The following is a 19,284-nucleotide window of genomic DNA, read 5'->3' on the forward strand; positions in this document are numbered from 1 at the left end:
GTGTTTGCGTGATATTTTCCACGCAACCTCGCCTGAGATCGACTAACTGAGCCATTGACGGGATTGAACTGAGGCCTTTTCCACTCGGTGTAGATTAGTAAGCTAAGCTGCGCCTCCTGCTACAGAGGAAGATACAACCAGCCAGCTGAAGTCTCATAAATAAATAAATTTTCTGTTTATACTCCGGGACGACCAAACGGTCAGAGGAGTTCACAAGGTAGACAGAATACAAGAAACAGCACCGTATTCAGCAGTCACGGGCTTGAACCCCGGCACTCAAGGCACGTGTACTTATGCACCCGCGCGCCTGACCACTAGGCTACGGCGGCCTATCTTTGCAGCCCCTACCATGCGGATCATTGCCAACATCAAACGGGAACCTACCAATTAAGGATTCCCATCAAACTCTACTCTTAGATCCACTCCACAGAGCATCCTTCTCCTCTCTGATAAGTTCCTACCAGTCCAACGACCAACGTTTGTTCAAAATTGAATTCAGACTACGACTCATGTACAGCGGCTACGTGCCCGTGGTGTACCAGCCACGATGGTGACCAGAGTCGTGCGACGCTCTCTTCCTCCGCACTTTCACTTCACCTCTGTCAAGTTGTGAAACTGGGTTTGGGCGAAGGTATGACGCATAACGACACTTCGCTCTTTGAAGGTCGTACCTGAGAGTGCGTATGCCAGCCCTAACCAACATTCTCCTTTCTTCCCGCCAGACGGTTTAAACCGTTCTCATACCGCTTGTTGTAAATAGCGCGTGATATTTTTCGGGGCCATTTTTACGGCGCGTGTTCGGACAACAGCGACGAGCAACTTCTGATCGAGAAACGGGCGTAACTCACGTCTTTTCGCCGTCCGGTAATACCCCCGCCTTCCTCACGTGCATTTTTTATCGGCGCACGAGTAATCGATGACCTCCGTCATCGGAATATGGCGTCACTGGGGTATCGTCAACGTAGACGCGTTTTCCCCGCATTGCTACGAGGTTTTCGGTACGGCTCTAACGAAATCGACTACGAGTTGCCATGGAAACGAGATATAGCTCCCGACATACGCAGCGAGGCGATATCCGTCTCCGAATTAATTGTAACGCATTTCCTCGAGACACATTTCTCAATCTTTCTTCGCGCTGTCCGAGAGACAGACCGTGCGAGTCGACCTTGGTTTCGCCGTGTGCCGCAAAATGTGATTGTTATTGCGTTTAGTCATCTCGTAAATAGTCGAGTTTAGTGCTGTGCACGTGCGCACTACGCACCTTTTTTCGCACGAAATTGGCAACAGCCAGGGAGTGAGTGAAACTGACACCTACCGCGAGGCGATTGGCCAATTCTGTTTACGTCTGCACTCCTTCAAAGTTTCGAATTTTCTGCGAAAGTTCGATCGGGGCACGGCAGTTCCCCGTAGCTGTCAAACGGCCGTGAGTTCGAGGCAAAGCACCCTCCCGAAGAAAAAACTATTCGGTCTGAAGCCTCTCGCATCGCCCGGCCTAAAATTCCCGGATGCCTCCGAAGCTGGTGCAGTTCAACGAGTCCAAGCTGACCTTTCCACCTGACCCGATCTTTACGATGTCTCAACTGCTCCTGCTATCCGTCCTGATGGTGACCTCGGTGGACAGCAGTCCCTTCGTTTTACAAGCGTCTCGAGCGGAGGCAACTTTAGAGAGCCGTCCATTGGCAGGCACCCAAGTGGCGCCATCTGGGGACCAAAATCAAGTAAGTACGCTTCTGTTCAGTTCCGCGTGGGTACAGGTAAACCGACCAAGTACTGTATCAACAACCGCATCACATCGCCGCGACTTTTACATACAGTGGCGTTCGTTTTCTATGCCCCAAAGCTGGCAGAGAATTGTCCCCGAAACACAAATGGGAAATTATGCGGAACAAACATAATTAAAGCACCCTTTTCATATTCGGAGTGCGCTGCTCGGGGCGTAATTATAATTATGGAAAGGGTGCTGTTTTAATTCCATCGGGTTTTAATGAACTTCGTCTCGCCTTTGGCGTTGTTAATACGAATCCTTCTCCGCATTTAAATGAGTTCTGGCGAAGCCCGACTCCGTTAGAACGTGCGTGATAATACGCGTGGATTCTCGTGTGAATACCACGGAGGGAGGGGGGGGGTGAAGATGGCTGAACACGTCTTTTTATAATCGGCTTTCTTTGTTGGCGTATTTTAACTTTAATAAAATTTATAAATCTACACGTTCAAACAGCAGCGCGGATAACCTTTTATACGAAGGCTGGTCAAGAAATTTCCGTGAACAGAGCATAAAAGACAAAATTCTGTTTTTCTTATTATTCTACCGACGTTCGATACACTAATTGTATTGAATCCTTAAATAAAATCCTTCGGTTGGGCATCAAACCAGGCTTCCACGGCCGCTTTTAGCTCTTCATCATCTTTAAAACGAGTTCTACGAACAAAGGCTTGAGGTGTCTGAAGAAATAAGTCACTTGGGGCCAAATCCGGCTCTATGTGGGCCTTGTGCACTGGTGCATTGTCGTGGAGAAGCAAATCCAGATGGCCAAACTTTCCTCGTCTCTTTTCCCGAATTGCAGCTTTTAATTTTGGCATAAGGCAGTCACAGTATTCCCCTGTATTGTGGTTTTAGATGCAAAGTAATCAATCAACACCGATCCTTTTGTGGCCCAGAAAATTGAGGCCAACGCTTTTCCAACTGGTTGTTGGGCTGGAAACTGTTTTCGGGGCTGCAGATCCCTCGTGCTTCCACAAGGCAAGTGCATTAACAAGAATTAACTTTAAATTCTCTTTTGATGACTCCACCCTCCGATGCTTGTCACGAATCGAAAGGTTTCTGAAAACCCATCTTGCACAAACATTCCCCAACGATGTCAATTGAAGGCTTGAGATGAGCGGCCAGACCTTGGATAATTCTCAACTGATTCCCATCTTTTGAACTCTGTCGACCATCTTGCAGTGGCAGCATAACAGAGTGGTACTAACCGAAACAGTCCAGTCATTCTTTCATGGATTTCTTTCGCATGTTTGCTGAATCTTTGCTCTTCTTCCAACAACCAACATAAAAAATTCAATTTTAGAGCACAGTTTTAGAACAGATCTATGCAAGAAATCAGCTGAAATTGCTGATGCAATAGCATCTCCTGTGGATGTTCGAGATACTAAAGCGAGAGTTGTCTGCAAGATACGCTTAAAATTATAAACTAATGCTCACTTGTCTTTGTATTATTGCGGGGGGGGGGTCAGAGTTAACAAGATTCGTTGCAGGCCTCCCACTGACTTCAAGCAGCCGCGTGCACCAGCTAAGCTTTGTCTTACCGGTCGTGGTCCACCGGTCAGCGTGCTTCACCACAAATAAGGATACTGCGAGTTCGGGTCCGTGTGCTATCACAAATGCACTGTGATTTTAGCGCCGAAAATCAGCTGAACTTAATTCAATATGGATGCAATCAGGATGAATTGCAAGCTCTTTTAGCCCTGTCCGTCAGGAGCTGTGTTTTTCAACCTTTGATAGACTGTGGAGCACCAGAACAAATGATATTTTATTTGTTCTGATGCTTAAACATATATCTTTATTTTTACATTTTACTGTATATAAATATTACATTAACGTAAAAACTGAGATCTTATTATACACTGGTGTGCAAAACTTAAGGACCAACACTACTTCTAAAGGTTACAACCACAAAATCAAACGAAACAGCCTGTGGCCATTTGCATAATTGTGGCCGTTCAGTAGAAAGCTGGTGCACATGCAAATATTTGAATCGTGATGAGAGGGCTCACATAAACAGATAAAAGTAGCAGTTCAGCAGTTATGTGCAAATTACCGAATGGGTGAGCAGGATTGTTACAGAGTTCGACTGGTTTCATACAGTGCTACAGACAACGAAATGGCCAGTGGACAACATCTGGATGACTTTACCCGGGGTGGGTCGAATAATTGGGAAGCTCGAAGTGCAAGGAGTGTGGCTGCAGAGTTCGGTATCTCACCTGCGTGGTCGGCCTTAAAAAAAGACAGGTACAGCTGTTCGAAGGACCAGTGGTGCTCGTCCACGAAAAACAACCTACCGACACCAAACAGTGGGATTCATTGCAAACCAGCTGCACAGGGGCATAGGACTGGAGATATCGCGGTTTACTGTGGCCAGGCGACTCGACAAAGATGGACTGTTTGTCCGACGGCCAGTACGCTGTGTCCCTTTAACACCTGCCCATCGGAGACACCGTTTACAGTGGTGCATCGAACACAAGGACTGGACAGCAGCGCAATGGGGTAAGGTATTCTTTACTGATGTGAGTAGATTCAGTCTCAGCAACGATTCTAGACATCAGCTAATCTGGCAAGGGGTTGGCCCACAGTATAACCCCGCATACATCACTGAAAGGGATCGATATGGCGGTCGAGGTGTTCCCGTCTGAGGAGGCGGCGTTATCCTGGATAGACATACAGAACTCCAGATACTGGAAGGCGGTACTGTAACCGTTGTACGCTACTATACTGAGGTAATCCTTTCCCATGTGCGTCTGTTCCGAGCTGCCATTGGCCCACCTCGGTTCGTGTTTATGGATGATAACGCCACACCTCATCGCACTGCAGCTGTCGATATGCTTTTTGAAAGTGAGGCCATTGTTCGTATGGATTGGCCTGCCCGTTTCCCCTGCCGATCTAAATCCAATCGAACACATATGGGACGCTCTGGGGAGACGCCTAGCGGCACGTCCACACCTACCAGGAAATGTTCACCAGCTGAAGATGGCGATGACAGAGGAATGGACGATGTTACCGCAAGAACTTATCAACAACATGGACAGGCGGTGCAAAGTCTGCATTGACATTAGGGGTGGCCATATCTCCTACTGAGGACCAACTCTTCTCTTTGTTCCATCTTTTTTAGTGATGCATCTGTATCATGGCAGCTAGTGCTCAGTTGCCATTTTTTTAAAATAAAGTCCCTCTGTACCGTTTTTGTTTCCATTGTTGTGTCGGTGTTGTTTTCTTCATCGTTTCTGTACCTCACGAGGTTCGTTTGGTATGTTTTCCCATATCCAGACCACTCCTATGAGAAGCTATAGGTGACAACCAGACTGGTCAAGTTTTGTCCACCTACGGACGAACGGACAGAGAAATAAGAACCGCACGAGACCTTGACGAATAGCGCGAATACGTTTGTGGCTTCGAGGATAAATCCTTGAACGTTTCCTACAGCATAGTTGTATCTGACTGCCTACAGAAATCCCTCCAGTTAATCGAGTCCAAGAAATATCTCATTCCGTTATAGTCGGCCTCGGAATCTCCAATCCTTATCCTTGACCACAGAAGGTTCATTAGGTGCTACCAATTTTATGGTACTGCGGGTGCAAGCGTACAGCCTACTGATGTTATTCTTGTCGCCTGTTTTTTCCCCAGGCAACTATGGCTGTGAGGTGTACATGTATTGTTGGTTGGTTGTGTTGGTGCTGGGTTTTAGGAGCATCAGCAACTAAGGCCATGTTGCTCTGTTTATATCGTCTGTAAAGTGCATGTGTTCAGAAGTCGATTTCTGTTCGCTGGCCAAAAATCGGAGTTTCCGGGAGAAAAAAAACCATGCTTCTTTCGCCTGAGACCGACTAATTGTCACGTCGTGAAAAGGCCCATAAAAGTTCGATTCCCGTCGAACCCAGGTCTTTTCCACTCGGTGTGGGGAGGACGGTGAACCTACCAACTGTGCTACCCATGAGGGCCTAAAATGGCGCGTATTCTACAGCTTAGCTTGCCATGTTTTCCAATGTTTCTTGAAATGCACGGTCTTTCCTGCGAAAGACTTTGGTTCGAGTCTGATCCTGCCGGAAGGAATGTTTATGGGCTTTTCCCACACGGTCGCCAATTTAGTCGATCTTGGGTGAGAGTTAAATGATTTTCCTTCCAGAAACTTGAGTATTTTCATCCAGAAGAAAAGACAAAGTGGCCACAGAATAAACGCAATCACAGACGAAACACATCCAACTGCAGCCTCCTGGTCCGAGTAATGGAAAACAACGGACAGCGAGTCTGACAGCATTTCCGTGTTGCTTCACCAAAGGTCATCTGAAGCGTCTACAAGTGGTGTCGCATCTGCACTTCTTATCTGAAAACAAGAAGGAAGTAACGCCTTTTATCTTTCAAGAAGAGGAGAAATTGAATTTGTTTCATGAGGGCTGTACGAAGCCTGCCTCTCTTCGACCTCATTATCATTATTATTGCAAACTGCCTCGCCGAGGACAGCTTCAGCCAGAGGGTGTGACGGTTGCCTGTTTAGAACACATACAAAGAGAGCAGGTACTGAGTAGGCGCTAACGAAGGGTGATTCAGCGGAAATTCGCAGAGATTTTCGGAAAGCGCGACTTATTTCCACTTGTTTCAAAGAACAGATTGAAAAACAGTTTGTCAACTGAAATGTTGCTGACATGCAGTGATGACTTCGACGAAAAAGTAGTTTATTACGATTGGTTCATAACTGCAATGTGTTACATCGGGATGCCAACAGAGCGTGCTGCTCCTCACTGGATCCGTCCCGCGTGAAACGAGCGAACGCTTTGAGTCCACAGTTTCTTTATCAATTCGGAAATATTTAAGTATGAAAATGCGGCGCACGGCAGTGTGAAGTATGACCTCCATGACCAGCGATGCAGGCCGCGAAATACTGCGGCAGGGAGTCGCATGTGAGGTGGTGAATGTCGTCTTGGTGAACAGTAAGCATGCAAGAAGCATGCTCCAAGTGCAACAAGTGTGCCGAGAGCTGGGCAAGGGCGGTGGAGGGAGGGCGCAGTGAGGTGGAGGTCAGTGAGGGCCCAGTCATTCCCAATGCGTTCGATGGGCGGAAGATTTACACGTGCCGGCCAAGGCAGTTGTTCTTATTTGGTTTTTTTTAGGAGCATTAGCAACTAAGGCCATATTGCTCTGGGGATATGCGGTGGTCATTCCCTGACCTTTCCGCATCCTCCGTATTTGGTGGTCACGAGCTCGAACCCCGGTCTATTCAAGAAGCGTGTGCTACGCACTGCTGCTCCTTCCCACCTGGCTACGGAGACGCCAGAGCAGTTAGTAATCTGCATCTGATTGTGAAAGTCAGAGTGACAAATTAGCAGTTATGGAACATAACAAAGATATCGCAGAGTTTCAAAAGGGCATGGTTGTGGGAGTTCGTGTGCAAGTGCTTCCATATCGCAAGCGGCGCGTCTTGTCGGCTGCTCACAGCCCACTGCAGAATGGTGTTCAACAAATCAAATCACCTCCCGCCGACAGAACTGTAAAAGATTACACAAGGCGGATGTTTCTGCTGAGTGAAAGGTGAAGCGCGTTGTACAGCTCAATGGAAGGGTCAATAAGCGACAGTTGAAATCGGAATACAATATGAGAATGCGAGAACAATTTCCCAAATGACGATCGCCGCAAACTCACACGTATGGGGTTCCGCATCAAACGACCCAAGAGACACACTTCTCTTCGCCGCTGATCGTCGTCGATGGCGAATGCTGTGGTGTCGACAACACGCTGGTTGGACAATAGTAATAGAGGCATGTGATGCAAGAAAGCAAGCATATCAGCTTATGTAGCATCAGCCAAAAAAAAAAAAAAAAAAAATCACACCATTCCCTCCAAATGCCTGTCCAGTTCCTCCTTAAATTTATTCAATCTATCAACTTCCACAACGACAGATGGAAGTTTGTTCCAGCAATTAACCACCCGCTGGCTAAAGGCAAATTTCCGCACATCTATTCTACATCTGTCCTTTCGTAATTTGAATTTATGCCCCCTTAGATTCGTAATCTGAACAAGTGGAAGGATCCCATCAGAATTCAGCGTGCTCAACCCATTCAAGACCTTATACACCTCAATCAGATCACCGCGCATGTGCCTAGTCTCCAGATGCTGCAATTTGCAGAACTTAAGCCTCTCTTGGTAAGAGGATCCCCTCATTCCCCTCACCGATCTTGTTGCCCTTCTCTGTACACGCTCAAGCAAATCTACATCCTTCCTAAAATGAGGCCTCCAGACCTGTACCCAGTACTCAAGGCGTGGCCTGACCATTGCCTTATACAGAGGGACAATCACCTCCTTTTCCCTGCTAGCAAAATTCTTATATATCATAGACAAAACCCCATGACCTGCCCTGGCAGCCTGTCTGCATTGCTCAGAAAACTTCATATCTGCCTGCACAATTACTCCCAGGTCTTTTTCATTTTCTACCACCTTAAGTGTAGTACCACACAGTTGGTACGTTTCTCTGGGGTTACTTCTACCCATATGCAGTACTTTGCATTTGTCAAGGTTAAACTTCAGTTGCCACTTCTTAGCCCATCTGCCCAAATTATCTAGATCCTGTTGCAGTAGCACACTGACATTGCTGTCATTAACAACCCTGCCAACTTTTATATCATCTGCAAACTTCGACACTAAGCCTGATATACCTTCATCAATATCATTGATAAATATACAATGGATAAATGGAAACGAGAGTGCTGGTCCGATGAGTCCAAATACCTAGTTGAACACGCCGACGGACGCCTTCGTGTCCATGGTCCCATTGTGCATGATGCCCACTATCCAGCAGGTGGCGGTTGTGGTTGCCTAATATGGGGTATGTTTTGCTAGGAATAACTAGGACCCCTGGTGTGTATTGACCAACGTTTCACTGGTGAGGTCTATGGGCAGATCTTGGGAGACCTTGTGTACCCTGCCATGTTACATTTTTCACCGTACAGAAATGGGGTATACTGAGGCGATAATGGTGCACAGTGCGAGCCCGATGATACGAGGGCGCACTGTGCACGAGTGGTTCGAGGAAAACAGTGAACATATCACCAATTTTGAATGGCCTCCAAATTAGCCTGACGTCAATCCAATTGAATACCTATTGGAGGGTTTGTGACGGTTGCGTATCCCTACGGAAACGCAACCGTCATCTATTCGGACCCAATGGAAATCCTTGAAGCCAGCGTCCAGAGTGGCTGCAGCTCTCTACGGACGTCTTCAGACATCTAGTGGAGTTTGCCTAGGCGAACGTGGTATTAGGTAGGTTGGTGGGTGGTAATATTTCAGTGATCACTCAGCGTAATGTAAATATAGAGTAAACTCTGTAAAACTTGCATTTTACAATAGGGAATGTTTCAAAAGCCTGCACATTCTAAAAATCAACATTTTAAAATCTGTAAATATTAAGAAGTCCAGTTCGTATTAACGATCTTATTTGTCTTTAATAATGGATGCAAAAATGGTGGCATTCGTGAGATGCTTCCACGACGCTTCCTTTGAACTATTTTCGCAAGATTCAAACTGAATGGAAAATGCAGTGGTCTTAATTCTCGATAGAACAAAGTTGCCTTTGCAATGAGTTGCTCTCGTATTGCACTACTTTCTAATAAACAGCCTTTTCAAAAAATTAATCGGCCAGTTGTTTAAAAGATGAGATTGCTATATCAGCAGTCTCATCTTATTTAATTATTCCTCAAGTAGAATCGTTACATTTTATCTTATTCTCCATATTCACTGCATGGTTGAGTAAGTCAGTCTCACATGTGGCTACCAAGGTTCCCCCTCCCCCAAGAAAGTCCGGTTTTTCTTCCAGCAAAACAGGCAAGTCGACCATAAAGCACACGCAATTTACGGACATAATACATATGGGCATTTTTTTTTTTTTTTTTTTTATTTATTAACACACAACTGTATATACATTCTCAAGTTATCTTAATCAATTTACATACAATATTAATCAATTTATATACAATATTTATATACAGATTTATATACATGCTCTTATATATACTGTAGTCTTTCTGTACATTGATTGTGTGTGTCCTGATATGAAGGGTGGCTCCTAGACACAAGCCCATCTCCACCTTTTACTCCTGAGAAAGCTCAGAACGTCTGCAAGACAGGCCTGAAAAAAAGAGCATTATGTCAGGCCATTTCGCCACCAGGGATTAACTAACACCTGGATCCACCATTCTCTATGTGTGCTGTAATGCACAAATCCTGCACCTACCGGAAGTAGTGCTATACTGATAGGTGCCAATACATATGGGCAGATGGGCTCGTTCCGTATGAGATCCATGTGTGGGTGTGGCATTGTCCTGCTAGAAAATAGCGTTTAAATGTACTCCATCCCAAACGCTATTTTGAACTTATGTCTTGCCATCAATAACGACCAGAGGCGAATGCTACTGCAACTGATGGCTTCCCTTATCATGCTTCCGGATGTTAGACTAGCGTGCAGCCACTTGATACAGGCTGGATTACCTCAACTGCTGGGGTCTCTTCCGGATCTCGAACAGTAACTGGATTCGTCTCTAAAGACGACGATGCGTTCTTGTACCCCAGCAGCTCTCCCCCCTGCAGATGATGGGACGGGATCAAGGGCCAAAGGGACAGGGGTTGCGAGAATGCATTCCTGAATTCTCGCAGTCGTGCTCCCTGATACAGAAATGCGTTAAGATGTTGTCTAGAGAGTTGTGACAAATATTTCATGCAGCAGTCCGCTGATCTGTCGATCCTCTCACCCCGATTGGAAGTTCTAGTTCCACCAGAGGATTATCCCAGCGATGGCAGAGTACCTTTCGGCACCAACTGCTGCCAACATTGTCGAACCTTTCGGGCATCATGATCTACACGAACGCTGATTTGTCATGTTGACCGTCCAATTTATGACAACCCAATACTTTTCAAAGTCAGTCAACTGCACGTAGTTTGATTGCCTGCTAACGTTTACTCGTTTATGACACCACCAGATTTGGTTGGTTGGTTGGTTGGTTGGTTGTTGTAGGGTTTTAAGCGAATCAGAAACTTACACCGTATTGCACCGTATATTATAATATGTCTGTAAACTGTGTGTGTGTGTGTGTGTTCTGTGGCCGATTTGCTGTAAGTTGAACGCAAATTTCCGGGAGGAAAAACCATGCTACTCTCGCCTGAGACTGATTGACTCGGCAATGTGCGAAAAAGATCCATAAAAATTCCTCAAGCCACTGACCGGATTCGAATTGTCTTTTCCACCTGGTTGGGGGAGGACGGTGATTATACCAGCTGTGCTATCCACGAATGCCCCATCAGATTCTTTCGTCAGAGCAATAACAGACACGTCATTGGAGGTTCCATTGCCACATTGGAAATCGCTTTCACATACTAATGGCTTGCATCTATATACGTCACAGTTATGCAAATGTTCAAGTAAATCCGCCCATTCTTTCAAGTGGGCAGTTTCAATGACACGCAATGAATTTCAAGATGGCACGAATACCACTGAAACTGATTCCGGATTCTACGCGAGGATTTTAAAGACAAAGCCTCAGTCACGAACGTAATTACAAATTGTAAAGCTCCTCTCCAATTGACTAGGGTTGAGTTCAACATGTCGAAGTCAGTCAGTTGCCCGCTGACCCCTTCCTGGTTGTCCTGTCAACGTAATATAAGTGCAGCCATCCGCTTGAACTAAATACGCGCACTAGTGGAAAAGAGGAAATGCATCGCAACATCTCATGCAGTTTAACTGAAGAAATAATCAATGTGGACATTCTTCGACCGAAGGAAATCAGTGAGTTGTAGATACAGCATTAAACGGTTCCCTCTCAAAAATCTTCGGACACCAGTTCCGTTAAAGAAACTTGAATTTTATTAAATAAATTAATATTTCGCGTGCCTAAATATGACCATAGTAACAGCATCGATCCTCGTGGAAGACCAATGCTGTCATTTTAATATACTAAGTGGATCCACTCATTTTAATAGCTTAACCCGCTCGATTGGCGAATATCTAAAAGTAAAAACGTGAATCCCAGTTTCCGGTTCAAGCTGTCACCGATTCATAATTTACAATTATGGCAAATTATGGTTTAATTTCAAAAGACCAATTATAACTATCGTCAGCCAACCAAAATGTCCAAAGAACAATTACGAGTAGAATTACGAAGAATACACACGTCTTTTCATTAATGACTTATCCAGATAATCCTCTCGCCGGCTGCTGTTACCATTTAAGACCTTTTAATAACAAATATCAATATTAGCCGTACCAGCCATGACCATTTTAATAATTGTTGGTAATTAAAATTCAATCCACATTCACGGGGCAACCGAAGAGAATTTCAATCAGATGGCTCTGAACATTATCCTCTGCAATACCGCAACTCTCAAAGGATGCAGAGTCCTTTAAATCTTAATTAGGTGCTAAATAATGATAGATGTTGATGCTATTACCCCTCGGTGCTGCCCAAGCATATCGAATGAGTATACAATTGGGAAATGGGTGTAAACAACAGTGAACTCAGCGGTAATTCTTTGCTATAGACAGGCAACTGCGGATAGTTTGTTACAAATGACGTCACAGGATCTAACGATTTTCTACATGAACATAATGTGTATTTTTTGCATTTCAGATGCTCCATCCGTCCAGTCCTGAATTAGGAAAACCCACTGGAAAACCCCTAGGATTTGCGCACGCATTTGTGTCAGCGGTCAGCGTGATTGTGGTGTCCGAGCTGGGAGACAAGACCTTCTTCATCGCCGCCATCATGGCTATGCGGCAGTCCAGGATCACGGTCTTTCTAGGGGCCACGATGGCCCTAGTCCTGATGACTGTACTATCTGGTATGAACCCTTTCTTTTTGTGATGATTATCAGTTCCGGGAAAGAGACAATCTTTCTTTGGTTTTGCATTTTCTTGATTGGCTGTTTTGCTTCTTTTCCAGCCTCTCTGGGTATGGCAGCTACTATCGTGCCACGTGTCTACACCCATTACATCAGCTGTGCCCTGTTCATCTTGTTCGGACTGAAGATGCTCAAGGAAGGTGAGACAATGCGCACTAAATTAAGTACACTTTGGGAAAGGGTTCCACTGTGGTGACACGTTATGGTCTCAATGTTCCATCCGTGCCTGGGGCGAAACGTGCACTTTAATAATAACTCCTTCATTCACACAGAGGGAAGGGTAAACACTCGGCATTTTCCTGACGAAGAACGTGCGTGTATTCGAAATGAAGAGGTTTGCCTCACGTTCAATAACTGTGTGTGAGATGAGCGGACATTCGAACCACTTTTAACCTCACTCTCAGTTACATGCACTCCGAGCAGCGAAGAAATATGTTTTCCTCACTGCAGACTGACGTTGATAGACACTCCGTTCTGCACGTAACGCGATGTCATTTAGATTACGAAAGTTCATCTTTGGAACAGAGCGTTGTAACAAACAGTTCGGCATCCACCCACGAAAATTAATTAGGGATTTTGTAATCTGCTCAGGGGTCGTTCTGTTCCGTTGGCTGCGAGGAACAAGAATGAACTCGTACGTGGTTATGAATAATTATCGTCTACGGTGTTCAGTTTGTGAAGTGTCGAATGCGATCCAGTCCGGGAACTTTCGGTATTTCTCTCCGATTGAGTTCTGCAGTCCACTGCAGGGTGGATATTGTTGTTCGTCAATTACGCAGTACTGCGGCGCATTTAATGAAGGGTCTCTGATTCGATATTGAAGATTTTAAACAAATCTTTATTTACCTCCAAAGATGTCAATCTTTAGAGGTAATTAAATTAGGACCACCTCCAAAGATTGACATCTTTGGAGGTGGTCTTAAATTCTCTTGTGGTGCCAATAGCAACGAGATGTTTTCTGTTTACAAGAGTATCAATTAGTTATGATGGAAAGGTTATTAAGTCCCAGGGCTCACATCTACTTCTCTCTCTCTCTCTCTCTCTCTCTCTCTCTCTCTCTCTCTCTCTCTCACACACACACACACACACACACACACACACACACACACACACACACACACACACACACACACACACACACACAGGGTAATTCAGAATTTTTTTTTTTTTTTTTTTGGCCGGTGCAACATAAGCCTCAGGCTTCCTTGTACCATATGGCTAATAATAATAAAAAGAGTCGTTAAAAACAGCAATAAAAAAGGAGGGTTATGTAATAACTGGTACATAATCATTATTGTCATCTGTTACGTCTATTAACTGTGGATGATCTGCAACTGCCCAAGGGACTTCTGAGGCCGGCCCTATTTACCGACCTCGTGCCTCAGGATCATGACTTCCTTATTCAGCAGACTGCCCACCTTTGGGCGTGTGTATGATCTCATCAGGTGGCAACTACAAAGAAACCCACCAGTCCAAATACTACAAGACCCATACAAAATGGATTCGACACACTCGAATATTCCACAACGGCTGCCATTATGAGAGTTCATCTCGCCATCTCCATTTTTTTGTAGACAAGGAGAGCTTTTCTAATCGACTTATAACTAGTTTACTGTGTTAAGGTCACTTAAAAAGAAACGTGAGACAAGAGATATCACAAGGAATCTGAAACCGGACCGAAACGGAAAGGTACTGCAGCACAGGACAGAGTTTCGAAGCATCTGTGTCTTCGTGATTGTCGCGCAACTTCCACAGACCTGAAATCCACGAGGAAGGAACATACTGGAGCAAATGCAACTGTCCGACGAAGTCTTGTGACGAGTGGTGTGAAAACATATCGACCACGTCAGAAGACCCGGTTGACAAAATCGAAGAGGAAAAAAGACTGATTGGGCTAATGAGCATTGTAATTGGACAACCGGGCAATGGAATGTGCAATATCCTCTGATTAATGCAAATTTAATGTCCACGGATCGGACGGCAAATGCTACATTCGGTGTAGATCTAACGGAGCTTATCAGCCTGGCTGTATTCAATCAAGAGTAAAATATCCACTGAGCTAGATGGGTTGGGGATGCGTACCGGGCAAATACATTTTGTGAATGGTGCTGTTAATGGTGACTACTACATAGAACTTTTAAAGGAGACTCTTCGGCTCCTGATCAGACTTTTAAACGAACAGAAAATTTTGTTTTCCAACACGGCTCTGCGTCTTGCCACATTGCACGTAAGGTCAGTATAACATTACATAATCATTTAATGCAGTTTCTAGTGCCCTCGTGGATAACACAGGTGGTAGAACCGCCGTCCTCACCACACCTGGTGCAAAAGACCTCACTTCGAGTCCCCTCGATAATGTGAGGAATTTTTACGGGCCTTTTTAACAACGTGGCTGAGTTAGTCGGTCTCAGGCGAGGGTAGCATGATTTTTTCTACAGGAAATCGGGTTTTTCATCCAGCTCAAAAGTTAAGGGGAAACGCAGAGGAGTGAATAAATCAAAAACATGTATTGCGTTATAAGAAAACGTGGGCGAGACATTCGTCAGAGAACACGTGACCCATTTCTCCGCGCTCGGGCGAAGGGGGTTCCAATTCAAACGAAACATTTTGACCATAAATGATCCGACCGGTAATCTTACAACTGTTTCCTCGTTTTCTAAGATGTATAAATTTCTCTTACAGCTAATGAGGACGTTAGACTTGACTTCGTTAAGAAATGTCAGTTGGAAAGGCTCCAATGTAAGGCGTTTTAATTCTCTTTTAAGATCAGCGACGTAACGTCGCGTGCTACTCATTCGAGGGTTGACAACGACTTCGTTTTCTTGCAGGCTACTCGATGTCCCCAGAAGACAGCAGGGAGGAATACGACGAAGTCAATAAAACGGTCCAGAGCAAAGAGAGTGAGGTAAGTTTGTATTTGTTCGTACATTTTTCGGGTGGTGAACTCGGCGTTCAGTAAGTAAATCTCGGTTCAAATGTCCCGAGGTGTCCGGCCCGTTTTAGCGTCTATTTTTCTCGTAGGGAAGTCAACGTCGATAAAACCGTATCTATTAATGATAGGAAAAGTTTCGGGTAATATATTTATTTATGGATGCCCAATTCATAAATAAAAATTGGGAGACGCAAATTACCGGAGACGATTTTTTACAACGTATCGAAAAGCGATTAAATATCGCCGACTCCACACCGAGTTAAAAATAATACGATTTCTACGTTAAGTAAAATTTCATTTCTCTCTTGTGTATAGTGGCGCCATCTAGTATCATGAAACGAAGCTTTCTGAAATTTAAAATAAACTTATACGCTTAAGATTTGATGAATACAAATACAGTACAGTATATAGTTATAAATTAATAAATGGATTCTATAAAAGGGGAGGGGCGAGATATTCTTGCAGAATATAATTCTGTGGAAATAAACGTTTTTTTGCGTTTCCTTTCAGATGGAGGGGCAAAACAGAAATGGGCAAAAGGAATTCTCGAACGCTACAAGACTGCAAGGCTTCGCCAGATTATACCGGGTGCTCTTGGAGGCATTCACCATGACCTTCGTAGCGGAGTGGGGAGACAGGTCCCAACTGACAACGATCATACTGGCCGCAAGGGAGGTAAGGACGCCTTGAACTTAGCGCCTTCCGAATTAACTGCGCTGTACACTTCACTATTCGTGTCTTCCCTCCATTTAGGACACCGTCGGGGTCACTGTAGGCGCAATTGTCGGCCATGGAGCGTGCACCTTGCTAGCTGTCTTGGGAGGCCGGATCGTGGCGCAGAAAATCTCAGTCCGCGTAGGTAAGTCACCTGTCGTTTGACGTCATCCAGTTGACAGCGCCGATTTCCGTTTTGTTTCTTTCCGCACATGCAGCGTAAGGGTATCGCCCGATCCCGTGGAACTGGGGATTTGTAGCGACGCCCTCTACGATCACTAAACAGTCACGAGATTTCTTGCATAACGTACGCTTCGTGACAAACGTACTTGTCGCGTCATTCTGCGCAAAACCGAACAGCACCGAAGTGCGCGTGTACAAGTTTACTGAAAAAAGAACGAAATTCTGCTTTTAATGTAAGCTACGAAAAAAAACTATACTCTCCTCTTAAAAAAAAAGTATACGTGCACAGTAGGGTTACCATATTCCAGTCGTTTAGCGCCATTTCTCTTTCACCGCCGTATGAAAAAGGCCTGGATTCGAGAGCTCCATCCACGTGGGAGGAACTTTCACGGCTTTTTGCAAAGTGGCCGAGTTAGCTGTTCTCGGCCGAAGGCTTCGAGATTTTTGTTTCTCCGTAATCTCAGGTTTTTCGTCATGCAAGGGGCAAAGAGCCAACTCAGGCCATGAGGAGACAGCATACCGCGTGGGTGGGTACAACTCCTCCAAAAAAATTGCTTTTAAAAATGCGTTTTTTGGGGGGGGAGGGGGAGAGGAAGGTCCAAAGTCTTCGAAACCTCCTTAAGTTTCAAAAATCCAAAAGCGGAAGGGCGTCGAAGTTTCCTGGATTTTTCTTTTGATGTACGCGGTTATGCTTCCAGCACTTTTTTTTTCTTTTTTTAAAAATATTAATTGGAATTTGCACCTCTAAATTACACCGCACCACTAATGCACCCCACCCGCTGTGTGCGTACCAGTTCACTTGCACATGTTTCACCTTTGATTCCGTGGCTGCCTCCTTATGTTGGTTCTTTCTTTGCAGTTACAGTCGCCGGAGGACTGCTCTTTTTGGGATTTGCGGGAATGGCCCTGATTGTCGGACCCGGGTGACGAATGGACTCGTGCTGTAGGCGGCACTTCAGGAACGTTTCTTTTCTGCACCTGGTGGCTGGCACTCGTACCTATCATTGGACCTCTCGTCTCTGACACCACTTTTCTGCGGAGGAAGGATTTCATTTCGTAGAGATTCCGCCAGGAGAATCTTCTTTGAAGAGCTTCGAGGGAAAACAAAGTTCGGTTTCGTCTGCCTGTTTTGGTAATCTTTTGGTGAATTATCACAAGATGGTGCCGTTCCAAAAAAACAGACATTTAAGGAAAAGCGAGAAAGAGAATCTCTAGAAACTGTAATGTACGCATAGGTATAATTGTACATAGCAATCCACTCTGGGAACCACTGTAATTAGGACACATCGTAATAAAGAAGGGAATTTAGGGAAACGTCCAGGCACACGTAGACTCACATAAAGCTTGTGTTCTTTATAAATCAACTAATTTCTATTACAGCTGCCAATCCAGACGCCAGCTGCCACGTCTCCTGATGGATGACGGGACTCGCCTTTGTTCTTCTATTACCTGTTTCCTTATTAAGAAACCCAACTATCTCCCTCCATTTCGTGCAGACCTCACTCTTGACTTATCACCTCTTCAGCGCTTTCATCAACACGTTGTTCTGTGAAGATAAAAGTAGCGATAAATGCAAAGCGAAGGGGTCACTCCACCATCCGATGAGCTTCAATGATCGACAGTCCAGGAGTGGGCTGTAGAACCAGTTTATTGAAGAGAAAAACTTATTTTACAAAATCTTCGTGGCGTATTTAAAAATGGTTATTAATATATTTGCACGTGCAGTGTAATATTTCTCGTGGTCCGTGGCCTCTATCCCAAACATAAAGGTGGTTCGCGTCTGAAATAGGTTGGGAAACATAGATATAAATCAGAGAGGGACATTGTAAGAGATATAACGAAAATTAACCTGTCATCATATGTGGCAATGGTATCATATACTGACACGGTACACACGCGGCATCTTTGAAAAGTAAGGCAGCAAATCTCCATTACTCACGTGATCTCTGACTGAAGACAGCCACGTTGCTGGCAAAACTGTGGCTGTAAATAAGAAATTAGTTTCATATACTGAAGGTCTGGAAGCATCTAAAAGGAAGCGACTAAAGCAAAAGACGTTTAGACGAAAAGACTGTTTATCGCGGAACAATGAAATGGTATGCAGTTGTCCCACAGAGTCACGAGTGCAGTAATCTCCCTGTCGCAAAGTTCAGGGACAACACTGCCACCCAACCAGCTTCAGCTCAGCTTTTAACTTCATCGTCAACGCCGAATCGGTTCTCTTCCAGATGCGTTTTCAAAGCACCGAACAACTGAAAGTGAGAAAGTCGTTGGGACTGTGTGGCGGAAGGTGCTTTTGTCCCGCTCAACAAAAGTACCCTCCTCGAAGGAGTTAGTCTGTCGAGCTATACACAGCTCCTAGCGATGAACTGATGTGGGCTCAGGGCCTTTGGATTGCAGAAATCGGATAACTGGAGGCGCCACATTCTCTCCACGCTTCAAATAAAGCCATTCTGGATTGGTCACTTAATGTTAACGAAGGTGCACATAGTCCGAACAAAAGAAGCGCTTCACTCGCGCTTTTTTTTTTTTTCCACGCAACGTTTCGCTATTCGGGAAGACTCGGTTCCTTAGCAAATATCCGTAGCCTTACTTTTCAAACAGCCCCGAAACAGCCTACAGGCCTATAGAAAATCCCATCTGCAGTCAACATCATTTAAATGATGCAAGACCCCAATAACAATAATAACAAAACAAAAAAAAAAAAAAAAAAAAAAACAGAATAAAAAAAATACATGCAAACCTGTATATATCCAATAATCATAAATGTCAATATTTATATCACAATCGGCAAAGTCACAATTCGTTC

At 44.8% G+C, this 19,284-nt stretch overlaps 1 protein-coding gene across 3 annotated transcripts; it reads left to right on the top strand.

Moving 5' to 3' along the window:
* Positions 1 to 1,121: 1,121 nt before the first annotated feature.
* LOC150090532 (putative divalent cation/proton antiporter TMEM165) lies at positions 1,122 to 17,982 on the top strand. 3 transcript variants are annotated; one of them, XM_090378666.1, is made up of 7 exons: positions 1,122 to 1,718; positions 12,376 to 12,586; positions 12,688 to 12,786; positions 15,475 to 15,551; positions 16,089 to 16,253; positions 16,332 to 16,437; positions 17,335 to 17,982. In XM_090378666.1, exons 1-7 carry the CDS (start codon positions 1,506 to 1,508, stop codon positions 17,400 to 17,402), a joined length of 939 nt encoding a protein of 312 aa, XP_090234792.1. In that variant the 5' UTR covers positions 1,122 to 1,505; the 3' UTR covers positions 17,403 to 17,982. The 3 variants fall into 3 exon arrangements, with proteins under 3 accessions (XP_090234792.1, XP_090234805.1, XP_090234799.1); XM_090378679.1 differs by lacking the exon at positions 16,332 to 16,437; XM_090378673.1 differs by lacking the exon at positions 15,475 to 15,551.
* The last annotated feature ends 1,302 nt before the right edge of the window (positions 17,983 to 19,284 follow it).

Source organism: Mastigoproctus giganteus, chromosome 1 (assembly GCF_048544385.1).
Source record: "Mastigoproctus giganteus isolate SK-2022 chromosome 1, ASM4854438v1, whole genome shotgun sequence".
Taxonomy (NCBI): Eukaryota; Metazoa; Arthropoda; class Arachnida; order Uropygi; family Thelyphonidae; genus Mastigoproctus; species Mastigoproctus giganteus.